At 50.2% G+C, this 19760-nt stretch overlaps 1 protein-coding gene across 2 annotated transcripts in view; it reads left to right on the top strand.

The window, feature by feature from the left end:
* The window catches only part of LOC146859654 (uncharacterized), a 481453-nt gene that overhangs the window by 131960 nt on the left and 329733 nt on the right, over positions 1–19760 (top strand). For both annotated transcript variants that reach the window (XM_085646710.1, XM_085646711.1), the window contains exon 8: positions 7239–7321. In XM_085646710.1, coding sequence (XP_085502836.1) covers positions 7239–7321 — 83 coding nt within the window. The remainder of the gene's footprint in view (positions 1–7238; positions 7322–19760) is intronic.

Raw genomic sequence — 19760 nt, forward strand, 5'->3', positions numbered from 1 at the left:
TTGATGCAGTTGCTGGTTTTGACAGTTATTTAAAATCTGTTCTCTCATCATCAAATTATACAATCCTGTAAAATCAGATACCTTACTTCCCAGCAACCAACCCTCCAAAGCCTTAGTGGCACATTCAACATATTCAGACCAGTCCTGAGTCTGTGTCTTTTGGGTGTCTCTGAACATTAACCTGTACTGTTCAGTGGTTAAGCCTAACCCATCAACCAGAACACTCTTCAGGACTCTGTAATTTCTGACATCCTCTTCTCTAACAGTGAGGAGTCTGTCTCTGCCTCTTCCTTCAAAGGAGAGCCAGAGGATTGCTGCCCACTGGTCTTCAGGAACCTGCTGCACTTTGCAGGCTCTCTCAAGAGCAGTTATCCATTTGTGGATGTCATCCCCACTTTTGTAGGGGGGCACAACCTTAGACAGGTTCCTATTATCAAAGACCCTATCTTTTTCCTTAGGGACAATGCTGCCACCAGTGGGTATAGACCCACTCTCTTTATGCTGTCTAGCCTTGCTCAGTTTCTCTTCCATCAGGGCTACTTCTAGCTCCTGCTTCCTGATCCTCAGCTGGGCTTCTTGCATTTTGGCCTCATGTTCCCTCCTCTGAGGGGTGGTCATCCTTCTCCTGGAGTGACCTTGAGAGCCTCTAGAGCCATGGGAAGCATTGGATTCACCTGAGCGATTCCTTTGCCTCCCAAGCCCTGTGTTAAGTCCACTGGGGAGATCCAATGGGGTAAACCCACTGTCAGTCCCCAATAGCCTTAGTTTAGCTGGGCCAAGTATAACACTTGGCACTGGGCTAGTTCTCCCTTCATCCTCACTACCTTCTGTGTCAGTACCCTTCTCACTTTCATCCTCTGTAGTAGGAACCTCATCTAAGGGGTGACTACTGGAAAGGGGTACCTCGGTAGCATCTTCAGAAGGGGGGCCTCCTGTTCCTGTCCCTAAGGGGGCTAACTGGGAAGCTTTCTTGAGCTCTCTTTGATTTTCATCATTTTGCAAGAGTTCTCTGAGCTCAGCAGAGGTAGGGTTCTTGGGCTGTTTAAGGCCTCTAAGAGTTGCCAAATGCCTGAGCTCATTCTGATTAAGGGTAGCAAAGATGGATGGTGCCCTCTGGGGGTCACTCTCAACAGAGATGGGTACAGTGGACCCCTCTGCCCCAGCCATTGCTCTTAAGTGTGGGTGGATGTGTTGCAATCTACCTACACTTGGGTTTACCTACTAAACCTATCTAGTAGTTGTAGTCAGGGTGTGCTACTCCCTTTGCTCTACAACAACTAAGTTCAGTAGAACTTAAGTATATCTAATCTTGTTTTATATGTACCTATAGGTACCTATGTGATCTTTCAATTGGTAACCAAGAGATTACAATGGTAAAACACAGCAAGCTCAAATCCAACCGCTGCTCACCAATGTGAGAAGTTGGCCTGGTATATGCTGTTCACTAGTTCTAGTGACCACCTTGTACCATGCCAAGCAACCCTTATGGTGTGGTTGTAAGTCAACCTTTTCGGACTAGCTGCCCTAGTGGTAGCGTAGGCTAAGCAGTCTTTGAGGCTAAACTCGTGAAGCGTGTTAAGCAAGCTGTTTTACCAAATGCAACCCCCTTTTATACCAATGAAAGGACACCACACAGATATATATTCAAAATATATATGTATTTATTTCTCAAAGTAACCCCTAGTCTCTTTATGAGCACAGGAGCACAAATCGTCAAACAAGATTATAACAGAATACACAGAAGTTGCACTTTATATGGATAGGCCCTGGTGGCCGCTCAAACCATATACTAAAATAGTGGTATAAGTACCATGAACAGAAAAGGGAAAAGGCCTAGGGCCTCTAGAATCGCTGGGCCTACAAGGAGCTAACTTCAGTTAGTGACCAGGAGGTCCACGGGTTGCGTGTGTAGAGCAAATAGTCACACGCGAGCTCCCATAGGTTTTCAATGGGTGCGTAAAAAGTACAAAGTTACTGCAAAGAGGATCTTCCGGATGGACTAGGAACTCAAGATTTGGAACACAGGCACTAGAGATGTACTACTACACTTGGGCACAGGAGTGCCAGCTTTACCTCACCCACAGGAAGCGGGTGCATAGGCCTCGAAGTGCGTCGGGTTTCTTCTATCTGTTCAATGGAGCCTGTGGACAAAGATGCTGCAGGCGACCGGTCCGGAAGTGATGCAGTGGATCCAAGGGTGGATCGGAGATGTTGAAGACCTGTAAGCAGAGGGGACAGTGTTCACAGTCACTAGCCAGTGACCAGCGTGGCACCAGGTAGGTACCAGGCGATGTCGGGTGCAAACAGGAAGAAAGGTGTAGCTTGTCTCTGCAGCCACGTGGTCCCTGAAGGTCGACGACGTCCAGGAGTCAAGTCACAAGCTTTCCCACGCAGGCTCTCGCTGTCGGCGGTGTCGGCGACTTGATCGAAGCAAACAAGCCTTGGCAAAAGCAATTGTTGTAGGAGATGAAATAAGCTGATGATTCTGACCAGCAAGGTCAGAGGGATTGCTCCTTTGGAGGGGAGCAAGGGCCAGTCTGGAGCAACCAGACCAGCAGTGTAGTTTTTGTAGTTCGTCGCCAAGATGGCTACTAGCCAGCGGGCCAGCAACCGGTTAGGCGCGTCGAGTGGCAAAATGCAGAAGGGCCCCACGCAGATCGTGGAGATGCTGGAGGGCTCACCTTTGGTGCAGATGCTGCTCGAGGGTTGGGCTTCTCAGATCCCAAAGCACAACTTGGAGGGAGCCTCGGTTGTTGCACTTGTCAGCTTGTCGTAGTCGTTCCAAGATGGCTGGCTACACGTGTCTCGGTGCCTCCACGGGTCTCCTCTTTTCAGGGACTGTGGATCGGGCAGTGAGAGGTCTGGAGGTCCAGGTCTTGTCAGTCTCTGGGCTCGGGCTCCGGCGGGAGGCGGTGGCAAAGTAGACGTTGATTCGCTGGATGGTGCTTGCGTTAGCAAGGTGGTCACTCCCTGACCTCAGGGGAGATTGGCTTCAGTCCTCTGTGCGGCAGAGCGTCGAAGTTCCCGTCTTCTTCTTAGTTTCAAGTTGATTCCAGGATGTCTGAAGTCTTAGGACACAGCTCCTACCTTTAAGCGGATTCTAGGGGCCGGACTACCTGCTAGGTCCCTCCCTAAGGGTGGGACCAGGAAGGGGGGTGGTTACACCCCCAATCCTTTGTCCAGCTCGCCCCAGGCCCGGGACTGGTGTGCCCCAGGACCGGTTTGAACTGGCATATGCACCGAGGCTCCTTGTGAGCCTCAGGCATGTCTGGTTTCTTTCAAGCCCTACCTGACCAATACACAAAATCCTGTCTGGGGTGGTGCATGCACCTCCCCTGGCAGGAAACCCTTTGTCCACACCTCCCAAGCTGGAAGGACTCCCAGCAGCAGGAGGGCAGACTTGTGTCTGTGGTGGCAGCATCCATTTTGTGGAGCTGAGGCTATGTCTGATTTTACCCGGGTTTCAGGTACTGTACATGTCGTGTCCCTCTAGAAGGGTGGAATGCTAACCCCGTCGCCAGAATTGGCGAGGGGTTAGTATTCCAATTCGTATGACACCTTACTCAACATGTTTTGATAAAGCCAAACCAAAGTTAGCATTTAACCGCGAGGTTCATAATGCACTTAAGAGTATATGGTATGACGATATCTGGAAACAGTAGAAGGAAGTTGTTCCGACCACTGCAGACAGGCTCAGCTCATGCCAGAGCACCATCTCACATGGAACCAAGCACTCTGCCTTCAGGATTGTTAAGGCCTGCCATAGGAGTGACTTATAGGTTACCAGGTGTCCCATTTAAGGTTAGGTATGGGTATACTACACCTAAGTAAGAGGTGGTTACACCAACTTACCCCAGCTGAGTGATCAGCCAGTTGTGTCAAATTTGTTAGGCCAAGCCTGGGGTGGCATAATACATGCTTCAGCCCCTGGCAGGCCTTAGATACACCAATGCCCTGGGTACCTAGTGTACACTGGTACAGGGGCTGACAGGGTGATCCACTTCCAATTGGTTATGCACCTAGGGTGCATAGTTTTAATTTAGTAGAGAGAACAGCAGGCTGGGGGTCTGATTGGCAGGCCCACAGCCTCAATATGTCAAAAACCAGTGAAGCAAAAAGCAAAAATTTGGGGTGACCATAGGATAGCAGACCCTACTCTCCTACACTTGGCTTGCGCACCTCTAACAAAGAGAGATAAATGGATACATGACAGTGAGCCCGGTAGATGGTAGAAAAATAGACTGGTGCAGACAAACAGATAAAGTCAGTCTCCATTGCCTCATGTCAGAATCATCACTTTCAATAACCTGGAAATCTGCTGGCAACTCCCGCATGCCCCAACCTCATCCCCCTCACCTATTCTTAGCAGAAGCGGCAGATTCTGTGCCCGGCTGGTGCAGAGGAGCACGGCAGGGTCTGTAGAAGCGCTAGGATCCCTAGCCTGTCTGGGCGGGCACCCAAGCCTTCCGGGTGCCTTCACACTCAGGATAAATGAATAAATTTTGTTCTGTGCTTTAGTCGCCCCTCTGTGAGCACTGTCTGGTAGATGAACCTCTGTGTTAATAAACACATTCAAAGAGCTGGTTGGTACAAACAAAAAACAGCCACAATACCGTACGTTTTGAACGTGTAGTTAAATAACTGCTCATCGAGTACCTCATTGGCTAATCATTCCACGGCACAACCAAAACTACATTTGGACACATTTGCTCAACTTTATAAGACTCCCTTCAATTGGTCATTTAACAACTCGGGGCTTTGGGGTTAGGTAACCTACTTTGGACGCTGTGTAAAAGAGTAAATACAAAAATTAATGCAATGAAACTAAGCAACCAGTACTGTCTAAAACACTGTGAAAACTGACACGCATTCTGGCATTTTGTTTAGTTAATGTCGATTTCCCCATAGATGCGAGTCAAGTCCTCTTAATATCCTAATGAAATCTGCACTCTTTTTACTAATAGCACCGGGCAACCTTTGACAACTCGGCAATGAATACATTTTCATGTACCCCCGAAACCCCTCTACCCCCGCCCCGTTGGCAAACTTCATTGCCTCCCAGTGTTTTGGCGATAACCAAGATGCAGGAGAGTGAGTCAATTAGTCCAGAAAATTAAAGAGAAGCCGGGATTCAGATTCACATGCTCCGATCCAGATCGCGTTGTTTAGTCTGTAAGCACTACTTTTATTAATGAGTTTCGCATTATTAAAGAAGCACAGTGTGCATGTGTGGCGACACTTCACCCATGAGGTACGTGCCAAGCAATGGTTGAGACAATCCACACTGCGTCTTTTTCAATATATCTATTACGAAGTGCAGGACCTTTCCAAGGGATTTTGCATTCTACATACATTCACTCCAAAAATAAAACGTGTAGGTAAAAAAGAAATTGACATTTACAACGTCAATAGCTCTAACTCACAAATGTGAGACCTATTTGCATTGCAAATGCTTGTTTTAGCAGAGGGCGATTGGGTCCATCTTAGGCAACAGCGATGAGAGTGTTGCTGCCAGGACGAGGTTTTATTAATGGTGTTACTGGGGAGGACCACGGTGAGAGAGAGCGAGAAGCGTTACAAAGATTTAAAAATGCAGGTCTTAAAAATGTGCATCTGGAAAGGAAGACATTACGGGCCCGATTCACAGAACTAACTTAAGACAAAATCCTAAACTTACTACCATTTTCGTATTCACAGAAGGCACTTACTCACTTCGGTATTCACAGAAGTTAGGAGTCCTAACTTTAGGACTCCTAAATGCCTTCTGTGAATACCGAAAGTCCTAAAATTAGGATTTTTCTCAGTTTAGGAGTCCTAAAGTTAGGACTCCTAACTTTACTACTACTAAACTGAGAAAAATCCTAATTTTAAGGCTTTCGGTATTCACAGAAGGCATTTAGGAATCCTAAAGTTAGGAGTCCTAGCTTTACTACTACTAAATTGAGAAAAATCCTAATTTTAAGACTTTCGGTATTCACAGAAGGCATTTAGGAGTCCTAACTTTACTACTACTAAATTGAGAAAATCCTAATTTTAAGACTTTCGGTATTCACAGAAGGCATTTAGGAGTCCTAAAGTTAGGAGTCCTAACTATACTACTACTAAACTGAGAAAAATCCTAATTTTAAGATTTTCGGTATTCACAGAAGGCATTTAGGAGTCCTAAAGTTAGGACTCCTAACTTCTGTGAATACCGAAATGAGTAAGTGCCTTCTGTGAATACCAAAATGAGTAAGTGCCTTCTGTAAATACGAAAATGGTAGTAAGTTTAGGATTTTGTCTTAAGTTAGTTCTGTGAATCGGGCCCTACTTATTTATGTCACACATCAAGAAACGAGGGGTTCGGCCAAAGGCAGAACTGATTGACACAACTTGTAAGCTTTCACCACCATGCAACAAAGAGGAAGGCGCTTCCTTTTGGGAATAGCGGGGACCCTATAGCTGTTACTTACCCTCACCTCCCCTCCATAATGTGTTTTTTATGTGGAGGGAGACTTGTCAGAAGGAATTTGATCTAAATAAGTGAGAACTGAAGAGAGCCACCAATCTTCAAACATTTGTTGCAGGAAGATATTTGAGTAGAAGATGGCAAAGAAAAAACTATTGTATCTGCGTCAAGAGCGCTACATTGAGCTGACTACAAGCACTCTGCTATGGTGACGGACAGAGAAAACCTGCCCTTTAACTACCCACTCAACCCAGGGCAGGCGGATTAATGGCCAATCGACTGTCGGCCAGTACTTTGTTGGCCGTCGGAGGTGTATGTAGGTGGCGGAGACAGAACAGTCTCTGTGGTCGACATACCGAAGGACGCCCGTCTCTAACTGAGGCAGGCGGACCTTCAGTGTGGCAAGAGGGTGCTGTGTCGTGACAGAGAACACTCTCTGTCAAACTCAAAACCGGGCCCTTAATCTGTCCCCAAAACTATAGACCAAGCCCTAAGTTACAGTCCTTGAAGAAGGCTGTTTGAGGGCATATGTGTGGAGTGAGAGCATTCGATTGTGAAATGTAGAAGAGCTGTAAGTGTGACCCATCATTGTTTGTGTTTTATGGTATTGTGTGTTGTATTCTGTGTAGTGGTATCTAGAATGCTGTGTCCTGGGGGTCTAGAATGTGACCGGGTGTCTGAGAGGGGCAGGTGGAGACTCTTGTCCGCAGATCGTGGGCGGCTATAGATCCGCTCCTGTCCATCACCTCTGTGTCCAGTGTCCTCATTACGATCCTCTCTCCTCTTCTAGATAAACAGAGGACCGAGTTTCTACAGAAGCTGATTCTCCAGTTGGACGCTCGTCAGCATTACTACCTCTCCAGCTTCCTGGTGGTGAGTGAAGAACAGATGTGCAAGGGCCCTCCTCCACCAGGGCCACGAGGGCCCCCTCAAGGGCAGGGACACACACCCAACAAACACCGGACCATCTACTCTTAACACACATCACATACACGACACACAGCAAACACATACCACACACACATACACCCCCAGCAAACACCAGACCATCCACTCTCCACACATGTCACACACACACACACACATACACCCCCAGCAAACACCAGACCATCCACTCTCATCACACATCACACACACGATACACATCAAACACATACCACACAAACACATACAACCACCCAACAAACACCTGACCATCCACTCTCCACACACGTCACACACACGACACACAGCAAACACATACCACACACACATACAACCACCCAACAAACACTGGACCATCCACTCTCCACACACGTCACACACACACACATACACCCCCAGCAAACACCAGACCATCCACTCTCCACACACATCACACACACGATACAGATCAAACACATACCACACAAACACATACAACCACCCAACAAACACCTGACCATCCACTCTCCACACACATCACACACACGATACACATCAAACACATACCACACAAAGACATGCAACCACCCAACAAACACCTGACCAGCCACTCTCCACACACGTCACACACATGACACACAGCAAACACATACCACACACACAACACACACACACACATACAACCCCCAGCAAACACCAGAGGACCCACTCTCAAGTAAAGTGACGAACATTAGGGCACACATGTCACACACACACGTACAGACACCTCTTCCCCCAGCAGACCAGCAAACACCAGGCCATCTTCTGCCAGGGGCATGAAAGGCCACTCAAGCGCAGAGAGACACAACTAGCAAACACCAGACCATCCACTCTCAACACACGTCACACACACACACACACACACACAAACACCAAACCATCCACTCTCAAGTACTGTGAGGAACGTCACATAAACACATGCGTGCACACACATCTCACACATCCCTCCCCCAGCAAACCAACAACCACCTGGCCACCTTCTGCCAGGGACATAAAAGACCACTCAAGGGAACTGACACACACCTGGCAAACACCAAACCATCCACTCCCAAGTACTGAGAGGGGGAGAGATACTCACCGCCACCACTATCACTACCGCTACTGCCAGGGACATGAAAGACAACTCATGGGCAGAGGCAAACACCAGAACATCTACTGTCAAGTTCTGTGAAAGATATCAGCATCTACTTAAGGGCAGGGACACACACCCAGCAAACACTAGACCATCCACTCTCAAGTACTGTGAGTAACGAACAAAAACACACACACCCAGCAACCTACCTGGCTATCTTCTGCCAGGGACATAAAAGACCACTCAAGGGAAGTGACACATGCCTAGCAAACACAACACCATCCACTCTCAAGTACTGTAAGGAAGGACACATAAACACATGCGTGCACACACATCTCACACACCCCTCCTCCAGCAAACCAGCAACCTACCTGGCTATCTTCTACCAGGGACATAAAAGACTACTCAAGGGAGGTGACGCACGTCTAGCAAACACGACACCATCCACTCTCAAGTACTGTGAGGAACATAGAAAAACTCACACACACCCAGCAACCACCTGGGCTTCTTCTGCTAGGGACATAAAAGACCACTCAAGGGAAGTGACGCACACCTAGCAAACACAACACCATCCACTCTCAAGTCCTATGAGGAACCTCAGTGCTCACACAAGAGCACAAACTCATGCCCTCCTCTGCCAGGGACACTAAAGCCCACCCAAGGGCAGAGACCTCCCCTGCCCCCAACAAACAGCAGCCCAAGCACTGTCAAGCACTGTGCGGTATCATCCGAGCCCATCCGATTTCAGACTGACACCCCCAGATAGAAATACATACAGTGAACTGGGGGCACAGAGCTTATTGGAAACGCCAGGGTGACTGCTCACAACAGAGCCCACCCAAGAGATGCAGATATGCATCAGCAGGATATCTTAACAGCCACGACGAATAACAGATCACCCCACAGACACTGGACCCCACTGCAAACACTTGATCCAAATGCAAACATAAGATCAGCTGTGAATACCAAAACCCACCCAAGGGAAGAGAGACATCCTAGGATATACATACCAGTCATGCCGAATAACAGATGACACCACAGACCCTGGACCCCACTGCAAACACTGGAGCCCACTGCAAACACTGGAGTCTACTGCAAACACTGGAGACCACTGCAAACACTGGAGACCACTACAAACACTGGAGACCACTGCTAACATAAGATAAGCTGTGAATGCCAAAACTGACCCAAGGGAAGAGACGCATCCTGGGATATTCATGCCAGGCATGACGAATAACAGATGACACCACAGACCCTGGACCCCACTGCAAACACTGGAGCCCACTGCAAACACTGGACCCCACTGTAAACACAAGATCAGCTGTGAATAACAAAACCCACCTAAGGGAAGAGACGCATCCTGGGATATACAAACCAATCATGAGAAATAACAGAAATCACACCACAGACCCTGGACCCCACTGCAAACACTGGACCCTACTACAAACACTGGACCCCACTGCAAACATAAGATCAGCTGTGAATATCAAAACCCACCTAAGGGAAGAGACGAGTCCTGGGATATGCATACCAGTCACAATGAATAACAGAGATCACACCACAGACCCTGGACCCCACTGCAAACACTGGACCCCACTGCAAACACTGGACGTTACTGCAAATACTGGAGCTCACGCAAACATAAGATCAGCTGTGAATACCAATACTCACCCAAGGGAAGAGACGCGTCCTGGGATATATATACCATACATGACGAATAACAAATCACACCACAGACCGTGGACCCCGCTGACACTGGACCTCACTGCAAACATAAGATCAGCTGTGAATACCAAAACCCACCCAAGGAAAGAGACGCATCCTGGGATATACATACCATTCATGACAAATAACCAAGATCACCCAACAAACACTGGACACCACTGCAAACACTGGACCCCACTGCACAAATAAGATCAGCTGTGAATACCAAAACCCACACAATGATAGAGAGATATCCTGGGATATACATACCAGTCATGAGGAATAACAGAGATCACACCACAGACCCTGGACCCCACTGAAGACACTGGAGCCCACTGTTAACACTGGACCCCACTGCAAACACTGGACCCCACTGCAAACACTGGACCCCCATGTAAACACAAGATCAGCTGTGAATATCAAAACCCATTCAAGGGAAGAGACGCATCCTGGGACATACATACCAGTCATTAAGGAATAACCAAGATCACCCAACAAATACTGGACCCCACTGCAAACACTGGATGCATCTGCAAAGATAAGATAAATTATGAATACCAAAAGCCAAAGAGAGATGTCCTGGAATGTACATACAATTCATGACGAATAACAGAGAGTTCACCACAGACCGTGGACCTCACTGGACCCCACTGCAAACACTGGACACCACTGCAAACACTGAACCCCACTGCAAACACTGGACCCCACTGCAAACACTGGATCCACTGCAAACACTGGATCCATCTGCAAACAATGGATCCATCTGCAAACACTGGAGCTATCTGCAAACACTGGAGCCATCTGCAAACACTGGATCCCACTGCAAACACTGGATCCACTGCAAACACTGGATCCCACTGCAAACACTGGACCCCACTGCAAACACTGGACCCCACTGCAAACACTGGACCCCACTGCAAACACTGGATCCATCTGCAAACACTGGAGCTATCTGCAAACACTGGAGCCATCTGCAAACACTGGGCCCTACTGCAAGCACTGGACCCCACTGCAAACACTGGAGCCATCTGCAAACACTGGACCCCACCGCAAACACTGGATCCCACCGCAAACACTGGACCCCACTGCAAACACTGGACCCCACTGCAAACACTGGACCCCACTGCAAACACTGGATCCCACTGCAAACACTGAACCCCACTGCAAACACTGGATCCACTGCAAACACTGGATCCATCTGCAAACACTGGAGCCATCTGCAAACACTGGAGCCATCTGCAAACACTGGGCCCCACTGCAAACACTGGACCCCACTGCAAATACTGGAGCCCACGCAAACATAAGATCAGCTGTGAATACCAAAACTCACCCAAGGGAAGAGACGCGTCCTGGGATATACACACCATACATGACGAATAACAAATCACACCACAGACCGTGGACCCCGCTGACAATGGACCTCACTGCAAACATAAGATCAGCTGTGAATACCAAAACCCACCCAAGGGAAGAGATACATCCTGGAATATACATACCATTCATGACAAATAACCAAGATCACCCAACAAACACTGTAAACACAAGATCAGCTGTGAATATCAAAATCCATCCAAGGGAAGAGACGCGTCCTGGGACATACATACCAGTCATTAAGGAATAACCAAGATCACCCAACAAACACTGGATCCCACTGCAAACACTGGACGCATCTGCAAAGAAAAGATAAACCATGAATACCAAAACCCAAGATGTCCTGGAATGTACATACCATTCATGATGAATAACAGTTCACCGCAGACCCTGGACCTCACTGGACCCCACTGCAAACACTGGACACCACTGCAAACACTGAACCCCACTGCAAACACTGGAACCCACTGCAAACACTGGATCCCCCTGCAAACACTGGATCCCACTGCAAACACTGGAGCCCACTGCAAACACTGGACCCCACTGCAAACACTGGACCCCACTGCAAACACTGGATCCACTGCAAACACTGGAGCCATCTGCAAACACTGGTGCCATCTGCAAACACTGAACCCCACTGCAAACATTGGACCCCACTGCAAACACTGGAGCCCACCTGCAAACACTGGAGCCATCTGCAAACACTGGAGCCATCTGCAAACACTGGAGCCATCTGCAAACACTGGACCCCACTGCAAACACTGGACCCCACCGCAAACACTGGATCCCACCGCAAACACTGGACCCCACAGGAAACACTGGACCCCACCGCAAACACTGGACACCACTGCAAACACTGGACCCCACCGCAAACACCGGACCCCACTGCAAACACTGGATCCCACTGCAAACACTGGACCCCACTGCAAACACTGGATCCACTGCAAACACTGGATCCATCTGCAAACACTGGAGCCATCTGCAAACACTGGAGCCATCTGCAAACACTGGGCCCCACTGCAAACACTGGACACCATTGCAAATACTGGAGCCCACGCAAACATAAGATCAGCTGTGTTAGAAATGGGAACCCCTGGTTGGCGTTGGTAAGTACCAGCGACAAGCAGGGACCCTTCACTTCTAGTCAGGGCGTAGGATTACCCCTAAGAATAACCCCTGCTCACCCTCAAGGTTGCGTGGCGCGAGCAGACAAGGCTAATCCCCAGGCGTTATACGGTTAAGCATTTGAGGGCATACACACAGTAAACATATCGGTTGCACCACAGAGGAACACTAGTCAGGTTTTTAGAAAAATACGTAGGCTTTATGAAAATATATATTCTTATGCAGGCTTAAGTACAAGACCATTAAATAACGTTTTTAAAAATGCCCGCAATACTGTCTTTGGATCAGGAGTTCTCTTAATACTGTTTACAGTCAGGTTTTGTGCAGAGAGGATCCCCTGGGGGTCGAGGGGAAATACGGGTCGGTTTCAATGGGACGGACCCTCTGATCCGCGGTGCGCACTTTCAGGTGCGGGGTGCACAAAGTACCTGGCAGTTACTTGGGACGATGCGGGGCCACGAACGGACGGTCATCGGCAGCTCTACAGGCAGGTCCGGCTCTCAGCAGCGCCGCGATGCAGGGCGTTGGGGCGGGACCTCCGGAGGTGCGGCGGAGGAGTCGGGCTGCGGCAAAGTCCGGGACGGGGGATTCCTTCTTTGTTGAGGCTGCTTCTTCCGGGGCGGCAAGGCGGCACTTCGTGGTCTGTACGTGACGTACAGGGCGACTTCTTGGGTGCGGCGCGCCCTCGAGGGATGAGACACAGTGCGAGGATACGCTTGTAGTCGTACGCACCGTGTCGTCTCTCGGACTTGCAATGCGAGGTCGTGGCGGCTGGCGGCAGTGGCGGTGCAGCTCAGTCGTGAAGGGGAGAGTGAGTCAGGTGCGGGGCGGCCCCAGCGGGACACGGTGCGAGCTACGGCTCTTCTCAGCGGAGGCACGCAGTGTCGGGCGGCACCAGCACGGACTTGAGGCACTTCAGGGCAAATAAAGGTTGCGAGGCACACTCAGCGACGGCGTCAGCGGGGCACGAGCACAGGCAGTCCAGCAGCTCGTTGTTGAAGGGGGAAAGAGCCCAATGGTCCTGGGGCTCAGTTCAGGGGGCAAGCTCGGTTCCAAGCCCTTGGAGATTTGTACACAAAAGCACAAGTTGAAATTAAAGTCTTTCTCAGTCTTTTCCTCTCCTTCTTGCAGCAAGGTACCCACCACAGGCCAGTCTCCCAGGTCAGAGACAGTAGTTCTCCATGCAGCTTTCCCAGGTCCTTCTCGTCGGGCAGAGGTTCTTCTTGGTGCAAACAGGATCTGATTTCTTAGGAGCAGGGCTCCTACATTTATACTACATTTCTTTTGTTCTCCCAGGCCAGGGGGGCCCTTGCCTAGTTCAGTCCGGTTTCTGAGCACTTTGTTTTTGCGATGCAGGATGTTTCTTTCAGGGTGCAGGGCAGAGCCATCAGACGCTCCACAGGGGGTGGAGCCAGCATTGTGGTGGCAGAGCACACTCCTATTCAGAGTCCAGGTGTACTCCTCCCACCCATCTATCTGCCAATCTTCCTATTCACCACCAGGCTACCTAGCCCTGCCCATCTGGGTTTCCCCAGTCCTGTCACTCACACAAGCCAGACAGCAGATACACATCACGCAGAGGCGGGCTGAAATGGTTAGGCAAGCAAAGGCCAACTTTCTAAAAGTGGCATTTGCAAACGCAGAATATTAAAATAAACCTTACTAAAAGATGTACCTTATTATTCTGAGTTCAGGCATACTAAACTCGATTTTCTACCATGTTCCCTGGGTCGGTTAGGATCATAGGATGTAACAATCTTAACAGCCCATTCTGGCCTATTAGAACAGGTAGCCTTACAATAATGAAAAACGAAAATGGCTGTAATTCACTATTAGGACATGCCACACACATCAGGGCTTGTCCTACCTTATGCTTACAATGCACCCTGCCCTTGGGCCTACCATAGGGGTGACTAATATGAAGTTAAAGGAAGGTTTAGGGACTAGCAAGTGTGTGCACTTGCGCAGTCAGCATGACAGTACCAGACTGCACGCAGGTTCTGCAATGGCAGACCTTAGACATTATTTTACCAGGCCGCTTCTGTGGGTGGCACAACTCGTGCTGCAAGCCCACCAGCGGCATTTGTATTTACACGCCCTGGCACTCCTGGTGCACTTTACTGGGGTCTGATAGTAAACCAAATAAGCCAATCATGGAATCCAACCAACATATACACTTTACATAGGGAGCACTTGCACCGTGGCACTGGTTGGCAGTGGCACAGTGCTCTGAGCGGCCAACACCATAAAAACACATGAGGCACAGTGACAAAAAGTGGAAGGGAGACTCACGCCAAGGTGCCAGGTCTAACAAGCTGTGAATACCAAAACTCACCCAAGGGAAGAGACGCGTCCTGGGATATATATACCATACATGACGAATAACAAATCACACCACAGACCGTGGACCCCGCTGACTACGGACCTCACTGCAAACATAAGATCAGTTGTGAATACCAAAACCCACCCAAGGGAAGAGACGCATCCTGGGATATACATACCATTCATGACAAATCACCAAGATCACCCAACAAACACTGGACACCACTGCAAACACTGGACCCCGCTGCACACATAAGAGCAGCTGTGAATACCAAAACCCACACAATGATGGAGAGATATCCTGGGATATACATACCAGTCATGAGGAATAACAGAGATGAAACCACAGACCCTGGACCCCACTGTAGACACTGGAGCCCACTGCAAACACTGGACCCCACTGCAAACTCTGGACCCCAATGTAAACACAAGATCAGCTGTGAATATTAAAACCCATCCAAGGGAAGAGACGTGTCCTGGGACATACATACCAGTCATTAAGGAATAACCAAGATCACCCAACAAACACTGGACCCCACTGCAAACACTGGACGCATCTACAAAGATAAGATAAACTATGAATACCAAAACCCAAAGAGAGATGTCGTGGAATGTACATACCATTCATGACGAATAACAGAGAGTTCACCACAGACCCTGGACCTCACTGGACCCCACTGCAAACACTGAACCCCAACACAAACACTGGAACCCACTGCAAACACTGGATCCCCCTGCAAACACTGGATACCCCTGCAAACACTGGAGCCCACTGCAAACACTGGACCCCACTGCAAACACTGGACCCCACTGCAAACACTGGAGCCATCTGCAAACACTGGAGCCATCTACAAACACTGAACCCCACTGCAAACACTGGACCCCACTGCAAACACTGGAGTCCACTGCAAACACTGGAGCCATATGCAAACACTGGAGCCCACCTGCAAACACTGGAGCCATCTGCAAACACTGGAGCCATCTGCAAACAAGGGACCCCACTGCAAACACTGCACCCCACTGCAAACACTGGAGCCATCTGCAAACACGGGACCCCACTGCAAACACTGCACCCCACTGCAAACACTGGACCCCACTGCAAACACTGGACCCCACTGCAAACACTGGACCCCACCGCAAACACTGGACCCCACCGCAGACACTGGACCCCACCGCAAACACTGGATCCCACTGCAAACACTAGTCCCCACTGCAAACACAGAATCTACTGCAAACACTGGATCCACTGCAAATACTGGAGGCATTAGTAAACACTGGACCCTGTGCAAACACTGGAGCCATCTGCAAACACTGCACCTCACTGCAAACACTGAACCCTACTGCAAACACTGGGCCCTACTGCAAACACTGGACCCCACTGCAAACACTGGAGACATCTGCAAACACTGGACCCCACTGCAAACACTGAACCCCACTGCAAACACTGGACCCCACTGCAAACACTGGAGTCCACTGCAAACACTGGAGCCATATGCAAACACTGGAGCCCACCTGCAAACACTGGAGCCATCTGCAAACACGGGACCCCACTGCAAACACTGCACCCCACTGCAAACTCTGGACCCCACCGCAAACACTGGATCCCACTGCAAACACTAGACCGCACTGCAAACACAGGATCTACTGCAAACACTGGATCCACTGCAAATACTGGAGGCATCAGTAAACACTGGACCCCGTGCAAACACTGGAGCCATCTGCAAACACTGCACCCCACTGCAAACACTGGACGCTACTGCAAACACTGGACCCCACTGTAAACACTGGAGGCATCTGCAAACACTGGACCCCAATGCAAACACTGCACCCCACTGCAAACACTGGAGCCATCTGCAAACACTGGACCTCACTGCAAACACTGGAGCCATCTGCAAACACTGGACCCCACTGCAAACACTGGACCTCACTGCAAACACTGGACCCCACTGCAAACACTGGACCCCACTGCAAACACTGGACCCCTCTTCAAACACTGGAGCCATCTGCAAACACTGGAGCCATCTGCAAACACTTGGAGCCATCTGCAAACACTGGACCCCACTGCAAACACTGGACCCCACTGCAAACACTGGACCCCACTGCAAACACTGGACCCCACTGCAAACACAGGATCCACTGTAAACACTGGATCCACTGCAAACACTGGAGCCATCTGCAAACACTGGACCCAGTGCAAACACTGGAGCCATCTGCAAACACTGGACCCCACTGCAAACACTGGACCCCACTGCAAACACTGGAGCCATCTGCAAACACTGGACCCCGTGCAAACACTGGAGCCATCTGCAAACACTGGACCCCACTGCAAACACTGGACCCCACTGCAAACACTGGAGCCATCTACACACACTGGACCCCACTGCAAACACTGGATCCCACTGCAAACACTGCACACCACTGAAATTACTGCACCCCACTGCAAACACTGGAGCCATCTGCAAACACTGGACCCCACTGCAAACACTGGACCCCACTGCAAACACTGGACCCCACTGCAAACACTGGACCCCACTGCAAACACTGGATCCCACTGCAAACACTGGACCCCACCGCAAACACTGGACCCCACCTCAAACACTGGAACCATCTGCAAACACTGGACCCCACTGCAAACACTGGACCCCTCTTCAAACACTGGAGCCATCTGCAAACACTGGAGCCATCTGCAAACACTGGACCCCACTGCTAACACTGGACCCCACTGCTAACACTGGAGCCATCTGCAAACACTGGACCCCACTACAACACTGGACCCCACTGCAAACACTGGAGCCATCTGCAAACACTGGAGCCATCTGCAAATACTGGACCCCACTGCACACACTAGACCGCACTGCAAACACTGCACCCCACTTCAAACACTGGAGCCATCTGCAATCACTAGACCCCACTGCAAACACTGGACCCCACTGCAAACACTGGAGCCATCTACAAACACGGGCCCCCACTGCAAACACTGCACCCCACTGCAAACACTGGAGCCAACTGTAAACACTGGACCCCACCGCAAACACTGGACCCCACCGCAAACACTGGACCCCACCGCAAACACTGGACCCCACCGCAAACACTGGATCCCACTGCAAACACTGGACCCCACTGCAAACACTGAACCCCTCTTCAAACACTGGAGCCATCTGCAAACACTTGGAGCCATCTGCAAACACTGGACCGCACTGCAAACACTGGACCCCACTGCAAACACTGGATCCCACTGCAAACACTGGACCCCACTGCAAACACAGGATCCACTGTAAACACTGGATCCACTGCAAACACTGGAGCCATCTGCAAACACTGGACCCCGTGCAAACGCTGGAGCCATCTGCAAACACTGCACCCCACTGCAAACACTGCAAACACTGGAGCCATCTTCAAACACTGGATCCCACTGCAAACACTGGAGCCATCTGAAAACACTGGAGCCATCTGCAAACACTAGAGCCCACCTGCAAACACTGGAGCCATCTGCAAACACTGGAGCCATCTGCAAACACGGGACCCCACTGCAAACACTGGACCCCACTGCAAACACTGGAGCCATCTGCAAACACGGGCCCCCACTGCAAACACTGCACCCCACTGCAAACACTGGAGCCATCTGTGAACACTGGACCCCACCGCAAACACTGCACCCGACTGCAAACACTGGAGCCATCTGTAAACACTGGACCCCACCGCAAACACTGGACCCCACCGCAAACACTGGACCCCACCGCAAACACTGGATCCCACTGCAAACACTGGACCCCACTGCAAACACTGGACCCCACCTCAAACACTGGAACCATCTGCAAACACTGGACCCCACTGCAAACACTGGACCCCTTTTCAAACACTGGAGCCATCTGCAAACACTGGAGCCATCTGCAAACACTGGACCCCACTGCAAACACTGGACCCCACTGCAAACACTGGACCCCACTGCAAACACTGGACCCCTCTTCAAACACTGGAGCCATCTGCAAACACTTGGAGCCATCTGCAAACACTGGACCCCACTGCAAACACTGGACCCCACTGCAAACACTGGACCCCACTGCAAACACTGGACCCCACTGCAAACACTGGATCCCACTGCAAACACTGGACCCCACCGCAAACACTGGACCCCACCTCAAACACTGGAACCATCTGCAAACACTGGACCCCACTGCAAACACTGGACCCCTCTTCAAACACTGGAGCCATCTGCAAACACTGGAGCCATCTGCAAACACTGGACCCCACTGCTAACACTGGACCCCACTGCTAACACTGGAGCCATCTGCAAACACTGGACCCCACTACAACACTGGACCCCACTGCAAACACTGGAGCCATCTGCAAACACTGGAGCCATCTGCAAATACTGGACCCCACTGCACACACTAGACCGCACTGCAAACACTGCACCCCACTTCAAACACTGGAGCCATCTGCAATCACTAGACCCCACTGCAAACACTGGACCCCACTGCAAACACTGGAGCCATCTGCAAACACGGGCCCCCACTGCAAACACTGCACCCCACTGCAAACACAGGAGCCATCTGTAAACACTGGACCCCACCGCAAACACTGGACCCCACCGCAAACACTGGACCCCACCGCAAACACTGGATCCCACTGCAAACACTGGACCCCACTGCAAACACTGGACCCCTCTTCAAACACTGGAGCCATCTGCAAACACTTGGAGCCATCTGCAAACACTGGACCGCACTGCAAACACTGGACCCCACTGCAAACACTGGATCCCACTGCAAACACTGG

Source organism: Triturus cristatus, chromosome 3_1 (assembly GCF_964204655.1).
Source record: "Triturus cristatus chromosome 3_1, aTriCri1.1, whole genome shotgun sequence".
NCBI classification, from domain to species: Eukaryota; Metazoa; Chordata; class Amphibia; order Caudata; family Salamandridae; genus Triturus; species Triturus cristatus.